Source organism: Phyllopteryx taeniolatus, chromosome 12 (assembly GCF_024500385.1).
Source record: "Phyllopteryx taeniolatus isolate TA_2022b chromosome 12, UOR_Ptae_1.2, whole genome shotgun sequence".
Classification (NCBI taxonomy): domain Eukaryota; kingdom Metazoa; phylum Chordata; class Actinopteri; order Syngnathiformes; family Syngnathidae; genus Phyllopteryx; species Phyllopteryx taeniolatus.
Genome location: NC_084513.1, coordinates 5872231 through 5893009, shown reverse-complemented (window position 1 = coordinate 5893009; position 20779 = coordinate 5872231). Strand labels below are relative to the sequence as shown.

Here is a 20779-nt window from a genome sequence, read left to right as displayed (position 1 = left end):
GCATCACGTAAATACACGGTAATTATACCTTTGGCCTGTCGCTACATGGTGCTGGCATAGCTAGATGCTAGATGATAAAAAACATTATTTGTAGTAATACCTTTCAAACCAATTCAGTAAAATTGGATGATTTCCTGTGTTGCAGTGAAGCTGGAACATAACTGTATCCACCTGATCCATATTTATGCATAATTAAAATTTCCTTGCTGTCTATTGTTACTGTTATCTTGTAAAAGAAACAGAAAGATATCCTAAAACCTAAACAGGCCTAGTTTTCTGTCTTCGCGTAGCGATTACATCACAAAACTGAACCATGCATATGCATTTGCAAGGCACTTTCGAATATGTTCGGTTTTAGGAGATCATGTGCAATCCTTTTAAAGCTTTGAATCTTCGTTACAAGACCATCATTTGGACCACCTGTTCCTTCCTTTGCTTCTCTGCTTCTCGACACTTAACATCATGTAGCACTATTAATTATTTCCACCAATCATCTCTTCCCCACATGCACCGTGTGACATGTGCTGATTGTGGAAGAATTTCATCAGCGTGGCTTTTGTGCGGCGTTCCCAGGGACGACCGCGGCCCGTTTCAACATTTTAGGGCTGTCATGTGTTTCTGCTTCAGATCTAATTAGAGCCGTCACATAAAATATCAGCTCGGATGGGATTCCTAATCATTTTTGATCATAATCGCCTGGGAATTTGTTTTGTGGATTTGGCAGCGGAGACCCTACATTCCCCCCCCCTCCCTTTTGTGCAAAGCAAAGGGGCACATGTGCAGTTAAGAGTAAAAGAAAGTGAAGGAGAATTCTATCCAGAGATCTGTGGCTCATTCTGTCTGACAGTAGGGATCCATTTCACACCCAAATGAAAGCAAAATGAGGGGGGAGTGTGTGTGTAGCACGTGCATGTGTGTGCGATAGGTGTGGTAGGACACGGGTTAGGCCTGTTAGTGTTTGGGGAAGGAGGGAGGGGACCCCGTTCATCCCCCAGCCCGATGCTCTCCCAGTTCCACACACACAGATGAGTCAGCACGTTATTGCACGTCATTATTTACTCGTTATTATTTTTGTCCAGACATATCAGGTCAGTGCAGACGGTACTGGTTATGCAGCTCAATATTTGAAATCATACATTTACAACGTGTACTTTACCCCTGATCCTTGAGCATTTAGTCATGTTTAGTGTGACAAATGCTGGAGGAAAGCTGGAAGAGAATGAAAGCGGAAGACCCTCTCCTTTAGGGAATAAGAGGGATGCAATATGTGCACATGGGACTTCTAGTCTGTGTTGTCATGACAGCAAACAAGTATATAGTGGCACATTGAGATACGAGTGACCCGATTTCCAATTCTTTTGACATGCAAGCCGTCGTTGGGCCGATTTTTTTTGCATGTGAACTCAATTGGCTTCGCAATGCGCAGCGGTTTGGCAGATATGGCGGCTCAGAAAATGGATGGATGGATGGACATTACAAATACTTCTAATGTGAACGGAATGCGTCCGTGAAGTGACATGCATGATCATAAAACACGACAGCACGTGACGCTGTGTGTTTACGGAAGTATAGGGCCCTTCGTGTAGGTCTCAGTCCTGACACATTTGTGGCAATTTCAAGGGTTTTGTGCAAATCAAATAATTTCATGTAGGAGTTTAAGCGGGACAAGGGCACGAATTTTGGGCTGGGGGTTAGGGCCTGTGGCAGTGTTGTTTTGCTGAAAGATTGTAATGTTTGTCGCCTTTCAATGACTTGCAGGTCAGATAAGTGCCACCTGTGCATCCAGACTCCAGTCGCATTGCATACATATCCGATTTATATCCACACACGAAAGAGGCCTGGGTCAGATTTGAAAAAAATCAGATGCATCACATATGGGCAAAAAATGCTGGAATTGACCTGCAGTAATAACATACCCATAGTTCAAAGGCGGCACGGTGGGCTAGAGCGGCTGCCTCACAGTTCTGAGGACTGGGGTTCAATCCCTGAACTCGCCTGTGTGGAGTTTGCATGTTCTGCCCTGTGTGGGTCTTCTCCGGACACTCCGGTTTCCTCCCACATCTCGTCCCGTCTCGTCATAGCACAGCACAGGTTTCTACTTTGTGTCAGTCCATCTCAGTACGGGACCAGAGAAGCCGGTACAGTTTTTCTGTGTTTCAGATACATGGCTTTTGCATTGCATGATAGAGTTTTACTTGCATTTGTAGATGTCATGATGAATTGTGTTAACTGACAATGGTTTTCTGAAGGGTTCCACATGGCAATGTTCTTTACACGTTGGTTTGGTTTGGTTTTGCCAATGCAGTGCCACCTGAAGGATCGAAGAGGCAGTGGTACACCCTGAATTGGTCGCCAGCCAATTGCTGGGCACATATCGACAAACAACCATTCGCTCTCACATTCACACCTACGGACAAGATAGAGTCTTCAATCAACCTACCATGCATGTTTTTGGAATGTGGGAGGAAATTGGAGTACCTGGAGAAAACCCCCGCACGCACGGTGAGAACATGCAAACTCCACACAGGGGAGGCCAGATTTGAACCCGCGACCTCAGAACTGTGAGGTCAATGTGCTAACCTGTCTTCCACTGTGCCGCCCTTCTATGGACCGTAGATGATGAAATCCCTACATTCCTGAACAAGTGAGCCTTTCAGGGATGCTCCTTTTATACCCAATCATGACCCTCACCTGTTTCCAATTAACCTGTTCCCTTGTGGAATGTTCCAAACAGATATTTTCACCCCCCCCTCAACTTTTCCAGTCTTTTGTTGCTCCTGTTCCAGGTTTTTTGGAAGGTGCTGCAGTCATCAAATTCAAAATGAGAATATTTGCAAAAAAAAAACAACCCAATAACGTTAATCAGTTTGAACATTGAATATTTGAAAAGGATTTGCAAATCATTGAATTCTGTTTTCATTTAAGTTTTACACAATGTCCCAACTTCATTGGAATTGGGGTATGTATTTGGACTCTCATGTAGCTCTATGAGGTAACCATTCCAGCACATGGTATCTATTGCCAGCTGTGACTGAATCACAAAACTCAGCTGTGCAGATGTCCGGTAAATGGAGGGACACCTCGAATGCGTCTGAGCTATGCGGTGATGATGATGCCGGTGATGGAAACCTCACGCTGTGCGGAACAGGAGTAATTGGAAAGTAGGCAAGTGAACCGTATGCTATCGGGGAAAAGAAAGCAGAGTGGCTTTGGACATTCCATCCAGAACCAAGAACCGCTGGGTCCACCTGCTTGCAATCGGAACTTCTTAGTAGCACGTTGCGCAGTTACGTTCAGGCTCTGGCTTTGTGTTGTGCAGGACAGTAGGAGGTCATTGATTTCCTTTTCAGGCTGACTTTGGCACCATGGATGTACAGCAGAGGTGGCCAAAGTACTCCAACTCTGGACTTAAGTAGAAGTATGCATACTTGTGTGCTTAGGTAAAAGTAAAATACTCACTCAAAGCCAGCCGTTTTCAAAGCAGTTCACCAAATTGCTAGCCGTTTACAACATTTTTACTCCTCTTTCAAGACCAACAGAATATTTTGTTCTGTGACACTTTAACCACTGAACCTACCAAAGGAAAAAAAAGAAGTTTGTAGCCTTTTCCGTTTTTTAGTAATCAGAAGTAGAACATAGGTTGGTTTCACCCAAAACATTACTCTCTAAAGTGGAAGACGCAAGCATTTTGTGAAAAGAAACATGTCAAGCAGAACAGTGATTTTGATGTTATTATTATTATTTTTTTTGCTGTGACTCACTGCCTGGCTTGAGTAGAACATCAGTGGCTTTTTTTTGTTTTTTTTTTACACAGCATTCGCCGTTCACTCCATGAACTGCGTCATCTTTTTTCATGATCGCAACACATACTTTCTGTTATCTATCGCGACACATACCCTGTTTATACCATACATATATTGATCATTTTCATAACATTTGATCGATAACACAAAGACACTTGGAAAACAAAAAATATATAATTTAGCAATTTGACTTCTTAGTTTATATGGGTATTCTATCCTCGAACAGCCACGTTTGAAGTTCTATTTTCAAAATGTTATTGATGTTTTAAAATTTTAGGAATTCATAGTAAAGTCAATCCGTAGTGACGGAACAAATGGTGGCAGCCCACTGAAATGCACTTCTTAAATAACGGTGAAGACAAAAGTATAACAGTAAAGACAAACAGCTTCATTAAAATTATTTTAAAAATTACATGTTGCTCTTCAAACTATGCAGATCCAAGTACCCATTACACTTTTGTCTTGATATAATTGTAATAACGGTAAAGACATGCAATAGTTCCGGCACTTTCACTAATTCATATATATTCATTCATTGGTCAGAAATAACACCGTTTATTTTGCTGGCTGCTCTTGTGTGAATTTAAAATGGCTGCCTCATCCTGGCACTTCAGCTCACAGATCCCTCTGGTGTATTGCAACAACATCATGAGGGTCTCTCCAGTGACATTAACGGGAAAGACAGCTTGAATGACAAAGACGGACTGTTTTTAAAAGAACCCCAAAATAGGAACTCTGAAGACAAAAAGATGAATTTGTGTACATTTTCACTGAAAAGTGCATATTAACCAATAGGAGAAAAATCCTATATATCCAAAAATGTAATCAGCATCTTCAAAAAACATGTTAAAAATAATGAAACTTCATTTCGGACACCTAATAATAACGACATTTTGGTATTAAAAGTTTGAAAGTATTACTTTTGCGTGATTGTTTTCAATTATGACTTTTTGATGGATAAGTCAAATACTCATATCTGTAAAATTAATTGATTTTCAAAAGGAAATTCAGTGGGCCGTGTCTTTACCATTATTGATCTAATTATATGGAAATGACCCAAATAATGGACAGAGTGATACGTGATGTGGGTTGTTTCACACATCGAGTTGAACTTGATTTGTCTCGAAAGGCTCAAAAGCGGTGGGCCCAGGGACCGCCACTGGTCCAAAGGTAAGGGGCTGCAAATACAACCCCAATTCCAAGGAAGTTGGAATGTTGTATTCAACATAAATAAAAACAGAATACAATGATTTGCAAATCATGTTCAACCTATATTTAATTGAATACACTACAAAGACAAGATATTTAATGTTCAAACTGATCAACTTGATTGTTTTAGCAAATAATCATTAACTTGGAATTTTATGGCTGCAACACGTTCCAAAAAAGCTGGGACAGGTGGCAAAAAAGACTGAGAAAGTTGAGGAATGCTCATCCAACACCTGTTTGGAACGTCCCACAGGTGAACAGGCTAATTGGGAACAGGTGGGTGCCATGATTGGGTATAAAAGGAGCTTCCCTGAATTGTTCAGTCATTCACAAGCAAAGATGGGGCGAGGTTCACCCCTTTGTGAACAAGTGTGTGAGAAAATAGTCGAACAGTTTAAGGAGAATGTTCCTCAACGTACAATTGCAAGGAATTTAGGGATTTCATCATCTACGGTCCATAATATCATCAAAAGGTTCAGAGAATCTGGAGAAATCACTGCATGTAAGCGGCAAGGCCGTAAACCAACATTGAATGCCCGTGACCTTCGATCCCTCACGCGGCACTTCATCAAAAACCGACATCAATGTGTAAAGCATATCACCACATGGGCTCAGGAACAATTCAGAAAACCAATGTCACTAAATACAGTTCGGCGCTACATCCGTAAGTGCAAATTAAAACTCTACTATGCAAAGCAAAAGCCATTGATCAACAACACCCAGAAACGCCGCCAGCTTCTCTGGGCACGAGCTCATCTAAGATGGACTGATGCAAAGTGGAAAAGTGTTCTGTGGTCCGACGAGTTCACATTTCAAATTGATTTTGGAAATTGTGGACGTCGTGTCCTCCGGGCCAAAGAGGAAAAGAACCATCCGGACTGTTATGGACGCAAAGTTCAAAAGCCAGCATCTGTGATGGTATGGGGCTGTGTTAGTGGCAATGGCATGGGTAACTTACACATCTGTGAAGGCACCATTAATGCTGAAAGGTACATACAGGTTTTGGAGAAACATATGCTGCCATCCAAGCAACGTCTTTTTCATGGATGCCCCTGCTTATTTCAGCAATACAATGCCAAACCACATTCTGCACGTGTGACAACAGCGTGGCTTCGTCGTAAAAGAGTGCAGGTACTAGACTGGCCTTCCTGCAGTCCAGACCTGTCTCCCATTGAAAATGTGTGGCGCATTATGAAGCGTAAAATACGACAACGGAGACCCCGGACTGTTGAACAGCTGAAGCTGTACATCAAGCAAAATGGGAACGAATTCCACCTACAAAGCTTCAACAATTAGTGTCCTCAGTTCCCAAACGTTTATTGAATGTTGTTAAAAGAAAAGGTGATGTAACACAGTGGTAAACATGACCCTGTCCCAGCTTTTTTGGAACGTGTTGCAGCCATAAAATTCTAAGTTAATGAGTATTTGCTAAAAACAATCAATTTTATCAGTTTGAACATTAAATATCTTGTCTTTGTAGTGTATTCAATTAAATATAGGTCGAACATGATTTGCAAATCATTGTATTCTGTTTTTATTTATGTTTAACACAACGTCCCAACTGTATATGATTTGGGGTTGTACTTGACTCGCCTCCGAAGGTGGAAACCCACCATCACCACTGCCTTAAGCATTGTTTCGCTGTGGATAAAATTAAGTGATATTTTTTTACCCTCATTATTCACAACGTGAATGCAAAAAGCAAGCATGTAACTCAGCCAACAATGTGAAATATGATGCCTAGAAGAGGTTGAAGCATATACATCATGTACTGTATGGATCTTGTGTATGTATGCTGATGATGGCCATCTGGTTAGGCCTTGTGTGGTGTCTCCTCCCAGCAGGCAATTTAAGTTGTGAGCCAAGACCCCAGGCCCAACACCATGCTGGACTTTGAAATCAGATCTTTATTGTCCGTAAAGCCTCGGCCAAGTATGAAAAAAATCAGCCCTCCCTTACAAAACACGCTCGCCCAGCAGCGAAGGAACTTGGGAGAGTCGCGGCCCGAGGAGACAGCCAGACATTGGGGAAAAGAAAATGCTTGTGCGAAACGGAGGTGGCGAGAGAAGTGCGCAAGTTCAAAGCCCAGCACAGTTGTCGAGATCCCAACTGTGGCTCGAGTTATTTATAGGCCATTAAGACAATGCATTTGCATAACTTGCTAATTTTGTTGGAGTGGTTCCAGTCTTCAGCTCAAGTGCCATCGAAACCAAATGCGCACAATGAGCACACTCCCTCAGGGGCTGTTGTCAGCCACTGCTCACGCCCAGGCGCTCACACACAGACTTATGGACGTAAGTTGTTCTTGAGCTATTTTCAACACTAAATTTGTGTCTACACAAAAAAGTGAAGTCATTTAACCCCTGGTTGACTGTGAACTGGATGCTGAAACAATTTTTCAGAACCATTATTCATAAAGGGAAGAACACAAAATATTGCCGAGCCTTTTCCAAATTCTTTCTATCATCTATTTCTTATGCGGATTTGTTTAACAAGCACATTTATGGAAAGGTTTTACCGACTGTTTTGTTCCATCTGATTCTCGAGGAATGTTGGGCTATCTGGCAATAAACTAGCTCTGGTGTTCTTTGCCCAGCAATGGTAATTTGTATTGATTTATAGCAACCGTGGGATGTTTAAAGGCATGTGAGATTTTTATTTATTTATCTTTTTTTATCGTCAAACCTGTTTTTTTTTTTTGTTTTTTTTTCACTTTTGGGACTGTAGTGAAAGTTGCAGGATGTTTTGTGAGGATGGACGAGGAGGGTTATTGCTGTGGAGTGGAACGCAGGCCCCCGGTAAAGTCTGATCGGCGGGACTACGTGTTGCACATGATGGATTGTGGAGCGGGAATCAACTTGGCTGTCGTGGCTTTTACGGGTGACCAGTCCAATGCTGTTGCATTATGGCCCTTGGCCAGATAAGTGGTAACACTTGACACACACACACACACAGAATGCTGTCAATTCACAGAATTCTGTTTCCAAAACCTTGATTGTGTGACTGCTGAGAAACAGTCTCATGTTTTTAATTCTATTTAATTATGTCATTACCGTATGTTAGTACAAAGTACAGTGTTCCCTCGCTGTATCGCCGTTCACCTATTGCGGCTTCAGTGCATTGCAAATTTTTGTTCATATTTATAGTGTGCATAATTCGCGGGTGGTAGAATAAACACTTCCAAGCCTAAAACATTAAAACTATTAAGGAAAAAAAAAATGAATGGTGAAATATGCGTGGTAAAGACTCTGAAAAAAATCTGTAATGGACTGAATCCGCAACAGGTGAACCGCAATATAGCGAGGGAACAATCACAGCCAGTATATATGAACCATAATTGCCTCGTTGCTTTGACAAAAGTCAATTGTGATCGTCTCCAGTTTGTTTGTTTTAAATTTTAAATTTCACTTCGGTGGCAGCACTTCGGAGGGAACGTGAGAGAGTCCCCGCGAGAAGAACGCACACGCGCAGATTCGAACTTGGAACTTTCCAACTATGCGACAGACGTGCAGAGCACCCCCCCACCCCCGCACGCAGACATCCAGGTGAACCAAGTTTTATCCTATATGCTTGACATTATGGATGAGGGCTGCACAAATAGCCAAGGTATACCACACACCTGCGATGACGTCAGCCCATTCCAACAGGCTCTCATTTCGAGTCCACCATAAACATCAAGTCACATTATAGCTCTGTTTATGCTCGTGTGTGTTTTGGCCTCTTTGTGCCCCCCACCAGCCGGATCTCCGTGCAACTAATTGCAGTCTCTCTCTCTCTCTCTCTCTCTCTCTCTCGCTCTCGCTCTCCTCCTCCTCTCTCTCCCCCTCCCGCGTTCACCACGCCTGCCCTGGAGCGACGTCACACCAAAAGGTGCGAGAAGAAGAAGAGCGCATTTTTCCTCCCTTCATCATCCAAAGCAAACACACTGACACGACGTGCAGGTCCTCCTCCACTGAGTCATTTCCAAAGTCGACCCGGCGGAACCGAACAGAACCACACACCCATCTTCACTGGAAGTCATCTTTTGAATTGATTTTGTATTTGATTAGATTTGTCATTTATTTATTATTACTATTTCTTTTGTGGGGGCTGAAGTTTTATGAAGCTCCGTCGGCGGTTCCGAGGAAGCCACTTTTGGGTCGCGTTCGTCGGGAGACTTGCGACAATGAAGACGTTAAGCACACCGCCGGACCCCTCCTCAGTCACCTCTTGACCGACTTCGCTGCTTGCGCATGAACATGCGCCCGACGGGAGATCGGAGCTGGATGATGAACTTTGATTGACTTCACACTTTTCTGGACACTTTGGTCATTGAAAACAAGAAGGGGATTCTGTTTGAATTAGCTGGAAGATCCGAATCGAGCGCTCAAACATGACGGTTCGCCTGTCTGGGATCCAACTGGCTCTCTTCTTCATCTTGCTGTGCCCGGTCAATATCATCGGACTGTGGTGGTGAGTGCTCAATATTTCCATGGCTGCGAGGCAACGACTTTTATTTGCGTTTTGCGCACATGCGTGTGCGCAGTCGTGTCCTTGTGCGCAAGCACACGCACCGCGCAATTCGCTGTCCTGCAAATGCGATCGAGATTGCAATTATCTTATCTATCTATCTATCTATCTATCTATCTATCTATCTATCTATCTATCTATCTATCTATCTATCTATCTATCTATCTATCTATCTATCTATCTATCTGTCTGTCTTTTTCCCAGAAAAAAATTAGCTTTTCTCTTTTGGGGGTGGGCGTGGGTGACTGCAATTTATTTTGCGAAAACTGGAATTTATTTATCGTTCTTGAGGAAGGGTTAGGGGAAAACACATTTTTAATAAGAAAATTAGATTTTTAGGGATGAAACTTGATTTAAAAAAAACCAAATTTTCACCTTTTTGTGGCGAATAATATGTCTAACATAAAAAGTATTTTTTTCCCTTTGGAGGAACTGTTTTTGTCTTTAAATTGGAATTTTTAATGATTTATTCTGAGAAAATTGCATTTATTTATTTGTTAATTTGCTTGTTTTAAACTGACATTTTATTTTGTGGCAGATCATTTTGTCTCAGGCAAAAGGTGATTTTATTTTCTTGATTTTATGAGGAGGGGCTGCAATTTTATTTATTTTATTTTTTTTACAATTATTTCACATTTTCAATTGTTTTCTCAATATTTATTTATTTTGGGGATTTATTTTAATGATTTGCTGAGGAAAAAAAGTAAGTTGATTGTATTAATTTGGAATAAAAATGTAATTTTCATGTTATTTTAACACAAAAATGATGTGTTTGTGTCGGACAAAGTGGGATTTTTTGTATTGATTGTTTTTTTTCATGGGGGACTGGAATGTTTCATAAAAAAAATTTCAGAATATATTTGAAGAAAAAATGTGTTTTTTTTTTAATTTAAAATGATTTTGGGGTGGGTGGAAAGCTGTCTGTCTGTCTGTCTGTCTAATCTACCCTTCCATCTGCTGTATCCAAAATCTGCCCATTTAAAGTGAAGGTTAATTCCACGAGCGTTTGCTTATGGGGAACCTAAGTGTTTGCAGAAAAGGAAATAAGAAAGAAAGAAGCAGGGCGGTGATAGCGGTCTTCTCATTGCTTGCAGTTGTGTGTGTGTGTGTGTGTGTGTGTGTGTTTGGGGGTCAGAGGTAGGAATGTCAGGTGGCCCTTCAGGGCGCAGTGGATATGTCATCATAAAACAATCCGTGCAGGCTCAACTCAGGCAAGGTGTGTGACAGACGGACAGACAGACAGAGCATGCAGATACACAGATAACATATTTTCTGTCCATCTGTCTGTGTCTCACTTTGCTTTCCTCCCTAACATCTAGTTTGTCTTCATTTCTGGTTTACACTGAGACACACAGACAGACACACACACACACACAATCGTATGGGATTTGTTTCCAGCAAATCCTCCCACTTGACCATGTCGGTCAAGGTCAGCGTGGGCTGTGGTGTCCAAAGAGGCCGTGCGAGTGCGAGCGTGAGTGCGCTGAGGTTCTTTGTATGGCCTGGCACTCATGTTCCGTCCTGTCACGAGTGATAGCGAACTCGCACTCCTTAGAATGGATTTTCCCATCACCAAATTGGAGAGTGATGAGAACGAGTTGTAATCGACTCGCCGGGAAGTCACAACAATGTTGACGAGAGAGTTGCCTGCCCAAATGGAATCTGTTACATGTGCTGATGCGGCACATTTGGGAAAGCGAGGGAGCGGACCGAGGTGTCTTTATCGCATTTACTGGCCATGCAGTCTTTGTATTTTGTCTGATATTAACTCATTCACTGCCAAAGCAGCCAGTTCCCCATATTTCCAGCTTTTTTCCAAGCATTTTGACTGATATTTCAAGTGTGTTCTGTGACAACGTAAGCACCAAACTAACTGAAAGCAAGAGTACACTTTCTTCTTTCAAAAGGAAAAAAGCTTGATCCTGGCTTCTTCTGTTCTTTTGCAATCATCAATAGAACATGGGTTGGTTTCATCTCAAACAGTTTTTCACAGAAAAGAAAAAAAAACAGTGAAAACAAGCTTTTTGTGAAAAGAAACATGTCAAGCAGGGTGTTGGCTTTGATGGGAATATTTTATGCTTTTGCGACACATCAAACTATCCAAAAAACAAAAACAAAACTGAGAAAGGGCTTTTGATGGCTAAATAATCATTTATTTACAGATATAAAACTACCACAAAATGCACCATGAGCTGTGCTGACTCACCGCATGGTGCGAGTTGAACCTCAGTGGATTTTTATTTTTATTTTTTACATTTTCTACACCTACACCTGTTCTCACAGTTGCGACACACACTTTCTACAACCTATCGTGACACATACTCTGTTTATATCATATAAATACGCATACTCAGTTGGAGTGTGAGGGGCCTAAACTTGTCCGCCATCCAACGTGTTGGCATTCCTCGCCCTCGTAATTGACGTGAAAAGCCGAGGTTCACTCCTCATCTTTTTCTTCTACTCAAAAGCTGTGCTGATCTTAAGCCAAAGCTATGCAAAGCCGCCCTCTACAGGGATCTGTTAGTCATTACAGTGGTTTACAAACCTGAATTTCACAGAAAAGCTGGGCCATCACCCTCTTCGAAGCATACCCGTGCAAAAACATACTTGACTAATATATACGTTGGTGGCAGTAAACGGTTGGATTCCGGTTGACGAACAATAATGAGATACTATACAGAAGAAGTAGGACCAAATCTGTTCCATATGGCTGTTCAGCCTTTTCTTTGTTCTGATTTTGTACTTTTACGAAATAATGGATTCAGAAATATTTTTGCTTCCGGGCTCAATCAAACATTTGAGTACACATCATGGGAAAATTTGATCAGTAATTGGTATCTTGTTAGAGCACACCTGCAGGTGGGGGCAGCACTAGTGGTTAACACAACTGCCTCACATTTGTGAGAATTGGGGTTTGAATCTGCTGTGAGGAGTTTGCATGTTTTCTTAAGGTTCCCTGGCTTCCTCCCACATTCCAAAAATAGGCATGTTTGGTTCATTGAAGAATAATTTCCATAGGGGTGAGTGTGAATTATCATTTTTTTGTCTACATGTGATCAGTGACTGGCTGGTGACCTGTCCAGGATCACCCGTTATTCTAATGAGGACTGTAGAAAATGGATGGATGGACCAGTTGTCCATTGAAGAGTTCCTTGTTTAAATGCGCCATACATTTTACTTATATGCATTTTGGACGCTCTTCCACTTCAAGAACATTATTTGTACAACAGCTGTTGTTACCCTTTTCCCCTGCTTACTGGTTGTTGTTGTTGAGAAATGTATGTCGCCAGACAATCAGTTGAGTCCAGCATGTAAACACAGCTGAAGTAGTGCGAAATTGGCTAGATTGTATGTTGATGTTGCAAATTGAGGGATGGGAGAATTTCTCAGAATTGTCTGAGCTCCTTTATTCCGGTTTCATATTGAGCAAATTCATGTTACCTGGAGCAGTTGCGTCATTCCAAAGATCTGTGTGCATGTAGGCTGTTCCGACATGTGGCACACTTGATAATATGGCGATCTCTAGTTTGAAGTAACAGTTCAACATGTTTAATTGTCATCTGAACACAAAGTAACAACAGTTGTACTTACCTTCGGCCTGTACCGCTTTTGGCGATATGTCCCATTCATTCTTTTTTTTTTTTTTTTATCATCGTCATCATATTCATCATAATACCCTTGTGAAAGAGAATAAACCTGAGGGCAACGGAGCGAGAGAGATCAGTTTATGCCAAGATTTGTCTTGTCTCATTACGTTTTTTTTTTCTGTTTCTTTTTTCAGTTCTCGATTTTTCTTTGACTTTTGGACTATGTTATCTTTAACATTTTATGTTTTGGACTCCAAGGATCAGTGAGGGGAATTACAGTTTTTAAGAGTTGCTCCTTTAGGCTCTGCTTCCCAAAAACTTTCATCTCCAAAGTGGCTCCTCAGTTAGTTTTATTTGCCTCAATCCACTATTTGTGGAACGTCACGTTACCAAACCCGGAAAAATGGTTCCTGCATGCACTTCCTGTGCATGCTGCAGTCAACATGGTCGGACCTTAAGCTGTTGGATTCCCATGAAAATGACTTGCAGTCATCAACGGAGACAGCAACACTGCCACCTAGCGGATGGAGGGACGGGCCTTCCCACTCGTATGAATATTCTCAAATTTTGTGTGTGAATATGAAAACTGCGATACGTTTGTGTTTAAAAATAAATGCCCGTGCCCCTGATCCACCAACGCACCTTCAACAATTCACAAGAAGAATTGACCGTTTACAAATGTTAAGTCTTGATAAATGCACAGACGACATTAAAAAGCACGTGTAAATAGCGGCTAAATTTATGAATCTGAAAAACAAGTGCAAATTGTGGATATGCAGTATTTGTGGATCCTAAAAATGTGTAAAATTGCGGATATATTTGTGTAAATAATTTTGAGACAAATCTCTCCTCATATAACTACAGTTTGATGACGTTTGTTTGAAGCCCAACTTAATTGTTAAAATTGTGCTTTCATCATGACTGGTGTCATGCATGTATATCATTTATTTATGCAAATATGAAATGCTATTTGTAAACATGAAGAAAAGCCTAAACACCACCTATTGTCATTTTTGGTAGCTATTGAAGACATCTTGTGCAAAACAAAAGACACTGCTGTAGACATTAATGTTCATATATAGGTGCTTTGTCCTGCTATAAGAGTTGTGCCATTTACTCGAGGCAGAAGGAAGTGCTTTGACCTGTTTTGCCCAATCCGGAAGTCTGTTGTGCATATATCCTATTCATTTATTACCAAATTATGTGTAAAATGAATTACAAATGACATCAAATATGTATTGTTTATATTGCTTCATTACGAACGTTGCCCCTGCCAACACGGCCGCCTTGTAGGCACATCGGTTAGCCGGGTCTAGTTTTCATTTGTGTGACAACAGCAGCATAACCCGGAAATACGGGTACCAGTCTGTGTCTGGTGATTGCGCCAGTATACAAGAGCAGCCAATTCTGGAACTGGAACCATTAAATCTGAAGCCTGCTGCTTGCGGGTTCGATAAATCGACACAAGTGGAATGAATTGAATTCGAAAGTCAAGGCACCACTGTTTAAGAAAAGCAGCTAATGAAGAGAATAAACGAATGGCGAGGCACTGAGAGATTCCCACTCCGAATATCAACCTTCTCTTCAATGCGCATTCATTTTAAATGAAGCCGTTACTGATTCGAGGAATCAACACCAATCCCATCTACTTCCTTTCATCCCCACTGACATATATTGTCATCTTCTTTCACTTGTCTCCTGCAGACGGCAATGAGGTGCAGTGAGGGTGAAAGCACACCTGTGCATCCCTGGGACAATGACGTTCTCTGTTGAAAACTGCTGGATGAGCCTTCATACACTTCTTGCGGCAGTTCTCTCGCTCACTCCCCTCTAAAGTCTGTCTTTGTCTTGCCTCGCTCGCTCGTAGGAAAATACTTCTCGCGTAGATACACTAAGCAGGGAGAGAGACTGTAAGAGGGATGAAATGCTGGGAGATAGCTGTCCTTGCAGAGCCTCTTGCTGATTACAGCACCCTAATCATTTGGCTTGAGAGCAGACAGCACAGCTCACAGGACAGAGGAATGCCTTTGCTCTCATCTACTACTTTGGACCGCCGTGCTGAGGCGGGCCAACTTGCTGTGGATTTGTTTCTAAGTGCATTGTACGTGTTTGAAGATTGCTGAAAATGTGTGTAAAGGCTGAGAAGTAGGTAGTATTCAGTTGTAAAGAAAAAATAGTTTTTTTAAACGCCACCTGACGCACTTTGGGGTCCAGCATGAGTCGGCCCTGCCCCACTCTATAAGAACTTAAGCGCCTTTATTCACATCAGTGGTTATATGTCGCATCTGTCACGTGCGGTTAGCTAACTAGCTACGCCGACACCCAGAAAATGCATCTTCCCTTTGGAGCTTAGATCTTTAGGCTTTGGAGTGCCTCATTGTCTGTCGTGAGTGTGCGCACATCACGCAGCGAAAAACAAAAGAGCAAGGAGCGGTAAAAATTATGTTTGTGACAGCCATTGCGTGTTCTGGGGCTTTTCACTGTCATGGCCTCGTTGCCTCGGTGTCGCCGGCCGCTTCAAGCCACCAGAGGCTTAAAGTCAGGGTTGTCAAACACGTTTTTGTTACGGGCCACGTCGGTGGTACAGTTTCCCTCAGCGAGCTGTTTATGACTGCGAGACCATACAATTGTTACTTTGATAAGGGGTCTTCAATATCTCAACAGTATTATTTATTACATATGATGATTGGAAATTTTGGTACAAAGTTTAGCAAGAATCATGGAAGTTGATGTAAATGATTTGCTTTCGTGGGCCACAAAAAAGGATGTAGTGTGCCGGGTGTGGACCCCGGGCCTTGAGTTTGGTACCTGTGCTTTAAGCGGATAAATTTAGTTACGTGTAGGTTAGGCAAGCTGGCAATATATATCCATCCATCCATTTTCTGAGCCGCTTCTCCTCACTAGGGTCGCGGGCGTGCTGGAGCCTATCCCAGCTGTCATCGGGCAGGAGGCGGGGTACACCCTCAACTGGTTGCCAGCCAATCGCAGGGCACATAGAAACAAACAACCATTCGCACTCACAGTCATGCCTACGGGCAATTTAGAGTCTCCAATTCATGCATGTTTTGGGGATGTGGGAGGAAACCGGAGTGCCCGGAGAAAACCCACGCAGGCACGGGGAGAACATGCAAACTCCACACAGGCGGGGCCGGGGATTGAACCCCGGTCCTCAGAACTGTGAGGCTGACGCTCTAACCAGTCGGCCACCGTGCCGCGGCTATGTGTGTGTGTGTGTGTGTGTGTGTGTGTGTGTGTGTGTGTGTGTGTGTGTGTGTGTGTGTGTGTGTGTGTGTGTGTGTGTATATATATATATATATATATATATATATATATATATATATATATATATATATATATATATATATATATATATATATATATATATATATATATATATATATATATATATATATATATATATATTTCAATTGTTTGTCTTCAGATCTAGATTATTATCACAATTTTTTAAAAACACTGCGGATCACCGTGATCGACGGGAAATTTATCGCGATCAGTAATCAAGATCATATAATCGCCCAGCACTAGTGTAGGCAAAAGAAAGGTGCTAGACGAAGTGGCATCCATTTCTCCAGGGCGTAGCGGAGTGGTATTTGATTGACAGTTGATAGCTGAGCGGGCATAGTTTCAGCGCATTCAGCAGACAAGCCCACAGCGTTTGCAAGTGGAGACAACGCCTCAATTTTTTATGATTTGAAAATTTCATTTTATATAAATGCCGATTTTTTTTTTTTAATCATTCATTTTTGGCAGGGTTGTTAACAACTCTTCTCTGTTGTTTGTCAGCTTTAGAAGACTTATGTTCACTTTACAGGGACTAAGCGTGTGCGCGTGCGTACGTGTGTCACGATGTGGCGTACAGCTGGCATGGAGTGTGCCATCGGCCCACAGGTGGTCACACAAACCTGTATGTAAGACCTCTCTTGTGTCTCCCTGTTTATGTGTGTGTCCTTTGTAATCACACACACACACAACCATATGCATGCACACACATGTATACACACGCACACACACACCCACACACACACACCTAGTATTCAGAAGAGTCTTCAGTGTAGCAGATCTTATCTCGTCCACGGTCTGAAAGCTTGATGTCTAATCAGAAGCAGAGAGTTGGGCACAGATAAAGATGAAATGACGATGTGGGTTTGGCATCAGGTGTTAAACTGAATTGTGATGCATGACTGTGTGTGTTTGTGTCTGTGCTTGTCGAGAGGCATGCCCTCTTTCTAATCTTTAATATGTCCTCATGCCAGAGAAGGATCCAAGAATGTTGAAAAAGTTTGATAGAAGTGCAAAAACAGTCCGACATTTTTGGTCGGCGAAAGCAAATCAGAAACGTCAACAGTGGTCAGTGAATACAAGCTTAACACTGGCCTGTTGGGTTTTAGGTTCTGATGCCTTCCTGAAGCTACGAGTCTGAATGGTCTTCTAATTAGACGGAGCAGAACTGGGCTCTGGTTTTGCTTCCATTTTGACAAATGAATCAGCTTTGACAGAATACAACAGTGGGCCCATCACAAATGTATTTTTTTTTTGTTTTTTAAACTCATGGAACACTTTGCTGCCCAAACTGTTCCATGAGTCAGCAGTTTAGAGCCCTTAAGTCAGAAATGAGGATAAATGTCTTTGCACTTAGATAAAATGTGAAATTTGGACGCACACAATAAAATATATAGGCTCCATTACAGTGGCGCCTTGAAATACGAACGACCCGACTTTTTCAAGACATGAACTGTCATTCGATTTTTTGCTTTGACTTGTGAGCAAAAAAACCCACAATTGAGATACGAGCGCTGTGTGGTGGCAGTTAACACAATTCATTTAACAACAAGTAAACGTTTGGCAGATAGTAAACAATTCTTGAAAAAAAAAAACAGGCTTGAAGCTGTTTATTGCAACCTCCGCTTGACGTTTACTGTTAAACTAAACATAAAACAAAGACAATTACACTTTGTGTATTTCACTTTGCTATAAGTCCGAAACACCGTAGATGGGCTGACGAATATCATCAGCGTTTATTTGAACACAGTGGAGCAACACATGGAAAAATGATACATTACTCACAGGCATAGAACATTCTCCTTACGACTCATAGTACTGCAGCTTAGTGAGCAATTGTTACCCCCTCCTTCATGTATATCTGTATGTCTGTATTATACTGACCCCAGGTGGCCAAGTCAGAGCCATATGCAGATGAGTGAAGTCAATTAAGTCCATGATTTCAGCACACTGATCGTCAACAGGCTATTGCCAAAAGCGATGGGCCACTTACGACTAATTAAGATTAATAAGCATTCATACTCACATTCATGGCAATGTATGATGCCAAATTTTTGTTGTTCTTCCCAGAGGATAAAGAATATATATATATGCCTGTGAGTACACTGTACATTTACGCTGTGTTACTGATGGCCACGCCAGCCCAGTTTCAGGCCCAAGTGGACAAAATGGGATGGCCGTGAGCGCTGGGTGAATGTGACAGTCGGCGATTGCTACGGGTGCCCAGCAAGAGGTTGAAATTGTCAAAACATTTGTTGTGGAAGTCATGGTGCAGATCAGAAACTTAGATGGCCAAAGTCAAATTGGGTGCACACAGCTCAACTTCACAGTACTTAATAGGGCGTAACACAACTTGGAGGCAGTCCGTTGTGGGACGGGGAGCATATTTATTCCCCGGCATCTCACAGTCAGAGTGCCATCAGGGCCACGGCCACCCCGATGACTTTGTTGGCCACCCCACTCGCCAGTCAGTCACATCATCCCAGCGTCAGTTATATTGAACGGCGGAAAGGTTTTGTTGTTGAAAAAACAAGATAACTCAATTTGCCCCATGTTTAACTGTTTTCATGTGTTTTATTCTTATATAATGTACTTTGTGTGCAGCTATGATTGTTTTAAAGTGCTCTGTAAAAATGTCGAGTTGAGTAAAGACAGCTCACGCTTGACCACAGATGTGATTACTGCATCGATATTGTAATGCTGTCAGTTATTGGCTCGTGTACTCCATCCTCTTGGAAACTTGACAATGATGTTCCATGCAGTAAGCAGTTGAGAATTCCCTCTTGACAGCTAAATGATACACATACAGTATAAGTACATTACTGAATAAAAACAGGAGCTTAGTCCATTTACACCGCAACTGGTGTATTTATTTTAAGTACTTTATTATTGCTTACTTTAAGTGTGCAACAACCTTTTGTGACTCTGACACTCACTTTCCTTTTCTTCGTGATTTGGCTACTAATCCTAGCGCCAACACATTTGGTGAGCGGTTGTTTCTCTCCATTCCGTAATATTGAGCTCAACGACTGAACTGCAATAGTAATAGAATACAGGAATAGTAATGATCATGAAAAAATTAATTACAGATGTGATCAAGCACAAAACCACTGATGTGGCAATGATGTGTTGTTGCATGATGCTAGGACCTCTTGCGTGTCCAATGAGATGTTTTCAGATTTCACATTTGCATGGAGACTGTAATGGAGGATTGCTAAAATAAGTTGTGAAGCCTTAACTTGCGTTGTAATCCTCAATTCATTTGCTGAATATCTTTTGGTATTCTTACCATTCATGTGCTAAAACACTTTGTCGTTGTTTTAAGTTACAACTCAAACAACTAGCCAGGCATCCTTACGAAAAAAAATGTAATGTGGTACCCTCAATGCTACTTTCACAGCTCTACAATGTCTCTACTTCCCCGCATTTTCACATTTTAGAATCTGGTAATAATAAATAATAAAACACCTCCCTAGTGAGGATAAGCAGTACAGAAAATGGATGGATGGATATTGGTAAGGTGTATTTTTCACACTTTGCTTTTTAGGCCCAGATACCTATGTAATTAGAAATACAGTTTACAGTTCTTCGATACCATTTGATTGTTATATCGCTTTCAAAATAAACTGCAATTTATCTCCTTTTTCACCTCTAAATATGATAAAACACATCTTGAACTAGTCAAAATGTGTATCGGGCCATCTCGGGCAACTTTTTTTTGTTTTCTTCTTCTTGTCTTCTCTTCGCATTCGGCTTGGTTTGCGACGGGCATTAGTACTGTGGTTGAAACAGTACTTCTACTTAACTAACTTAACTTATTTTCCCCTCTACTTAAATGGGAGTTTGCGGTTAAAAAACAAAACATAGATTGTATGTTAAAACTGTATGGCCTGACAGTAGAATATTATGAAAATGATCTTTTGAAAAATCACCCTTCTCTGGCCCCATCAAATGCTTCTGATTTAATTTGAATTATTACTTCAAAACTTGGCACAGCATGATAAAAATAGCCAATTAGAGAGTGTACAGACAGACAATCATTTGCAAATGTCTACCGCGCACACGGACGCTTGCGAGGACACACCGCAGCCTCGCGCAAAGAAGACTATTATAGTTTCTTGGTGAGATTATTTAATCCCTGTTAGCAACAAAAGTTGAAAACAAGCAATTGGACAGTTCCCTCTTGAGAAAAATCAAGGGTAAAAATACATAAAGTTGGTGTGTTAATATGGTCAGCCAGTGTTGCTGGGAATGAAAAGTTATCAATGTCCTTTCACCACGGTTCCTCTCATATTGTTTTGCATATTTTTGTTTGTACACTAAGGACAAAAGTCCTGTTTTTGTTTTAATTCCTCATTTTAAAAAAATGAC

At 41.6% G+C, this 20779-nt stretch overlaps 1 protein-coding gene across 3 annotated transcripts in view; it reads left to right on the top strand.

Annotated features, from left to right (window-relative positions):
- The first annotated feature begins 8186 nt into the window (after positions 1 to 8186).
- Positions 8187 to 20779, top strand: part of wnt6b (wingless-type MMTV integration site family, member 6b) — a 51502-nt gene continuing 38909 nt past the window's right edge. For 2 of the 3 annotated variants that reach the window (XM_061792390.1, XM_061792387.1), the window contains exons 1-2: positions 8187 to 8557; positions 8883 to 9464. In XM_061792390.1, coding sequence (XP_061648374.1) covers positions 9385 to 9464 — 80 coding nt within the window. In that variant the 5' untranslated portion in view covers positions 8187 to 8557; positions 8883 to 9384. Of the gene's footprint in view, positions 8558 to 8601; positions 9465 to 20779 lie in introns of those variants that run through there. The other variant, XM_061792388.1, reaches the window with a different exon arrangement.